We start from the raw sequence: 1,719 nt of genomic DNA, 5'->3' as shown, positions 1-1,719 counted from the left end.
ATAGCACGCCTGATCGGACTTTCATTTCTTTATTTGTTGTGTCACTTGATTTAAATTTTTTTAAATTCTTCCGTTTTCTGTTAATTTACAAGTATGCCATGCATACTGAATCATATTAGTATAAATATCTGTCGATAATTGATTATCAACTATGCCGTGTATTTTTATACATTCTTCACTACTTGTTAAATCTTTCTTCAATCTTATTAAATCCGCAGCGATTTGTAGCTTTACTATAAAGTACGATACTATTATGGTAGCAAAATTTAACATACTTATTCTTGCATACATCGGCATATTTAAATTTTGATCTTAATAAAAAAGTGAAAAATCATGTCGTTTACTTTGTTATTGGAGACTTCGAATAACAATTTGTTAAGATATTTTGTTATACAGTATAAAGGGTGTTCGATTATTGACAGGAAACTTTTAAGGAATGATCGTAAAATAAAGGTGAAGTCAAGAATAAAAACTTCATTTTTTAGTTATAAGCGTGATGATAGAGAAACTTGTCTATTGCCTGTAGCTCTCAGAGGCAATGTACATCTAGAAGTCTAAATGCTAATATACTTTCATAGCAGCTATCATTCGATATGTTACAGTTTGGGAACCATTGTTTACATGATGATAGTCTTGTGACCAGCAGTGATCCCCAAAATATAATATGCTCAACGTAACGATAGCTGCTACCAAATATATTAGCATTTAGACTTTTAGATGTATGTTGCCTCTGACGATTACTGTTAGCAGGGCTAATATTTAATAGCTTATAACTAAAAAATGAAGCTTCGGATTTTTCTAGATTTTTATTTTATTTTGATTTCTACAGTCATCCCTTAAAATTTTTCCCACCATTAGCCGAACACCCAGAATAGTAAACTAGGCCTCCTAACGTCTCACAGAGAATTAAGTTGTTTGGTCTAATATTGAAAAAATTGTTCTGCTTTGAAATGTCTTTAAATATTAATGGACGTCACGGTACACAAGTAGCAGGAAAATATAATTTGCTTTTCCTACAGAGAAGCAAAAGACATATGAAGCAAGAGAAGCATACTATAACAGAAACGCGGGCCTGAAAAATGTATTAGATTTATCGATGGCGTGTTCAGATTCTAAAATATATACTACGTGGAGCAACTTAAAGCATTCTTCTATGAACAAAATTATAACTCGTCATCCATCGGGCAATAATAATACGATACCAGAATTTTCGCACGGCGTGGAGAAGATTATATCTGCGACGAATAAAAGAAGCCAAAGTTTGCCGGATCTGACGCAAGCCACGCAGTTGCAACATCTAAATATGCCTCTCAATTTTTCTGTAAGTTTCGTATTCATTCTTTATTCTAATTCGTTTATTCCAGTGGTTCCAGTCCAATTACAGAGCACATACTCTAGAAATGCGTCCTACGATGTCAGATCATCCGTGATCTTCAATTTATAGAGATTTCTTACATTTTTACACAAAAATATATAAATTCGATTAGTAGAAGAACAACTTCAAATTGGATTCATCATTGTATATCGAGTAGAATATTAGTATCAGAAAATGCTGAAGCATCAGTTATTCTTTAGTCGGACAAATATTAATTATAAAATTATACAAAATTTGTTAGTAAAATTTGATAAACGTTTTAATGATTTTAAGAATCACGAGGAAGAATTTATTTTATTTTATGATTCATTTTTTTGCAATCCACAAAACGTTTCCAAAGACAT

The 1,719-nt window shown here is 31.5% G+C and overlaps 1 protein-coding gene across 10 annotated transcripts in view; it reads left to right on the top strand.

Annotated features, from left to right (window-relative positions):
* Nucleotides 1-1,719, top strand: part of LOC108628252 (uncharacterized) — a 27,861-nt gene that overhangs the window by 19,179 nt on the left and 6,963 nt on the right. For all 10 annotated transcript variants that reach the window (XM_018030032.2, XM_018030030.2, XM_018030029.2 and 7 more), the window contains one exon: nt 1,020-1,321. In XM_018030032.2, the coding sequence (XP_017885521.1) occupies nt 1,020-1,321 (302 nt within the window). The remainder of the gene's footprint in view (nt 1-1,019; nt 1,322-1,719) is intronic.

This window comes from Ceratina calcarata, unplaced genomic scaffold, assembly GCF_001652005.2.
Source record: "Ceratina calcarata isolate Rehan_Ccalc_2016 unplaced genomic scaffold, ASM165200v1 scaffold514.2, whole genome shotgun sequence".
Taxonomy (NCBI): Eukaryota; Metazoa; Arthropoda; class Insecta; order Hymenoptera; family Apidae; genus Ceratina; species Ceratina calcarata.
The sequence above is the reverse complement of the archived record's forward strand: the minus strand, read 5'-3'. Positions and strand labels throughout refer to the sequence as shown.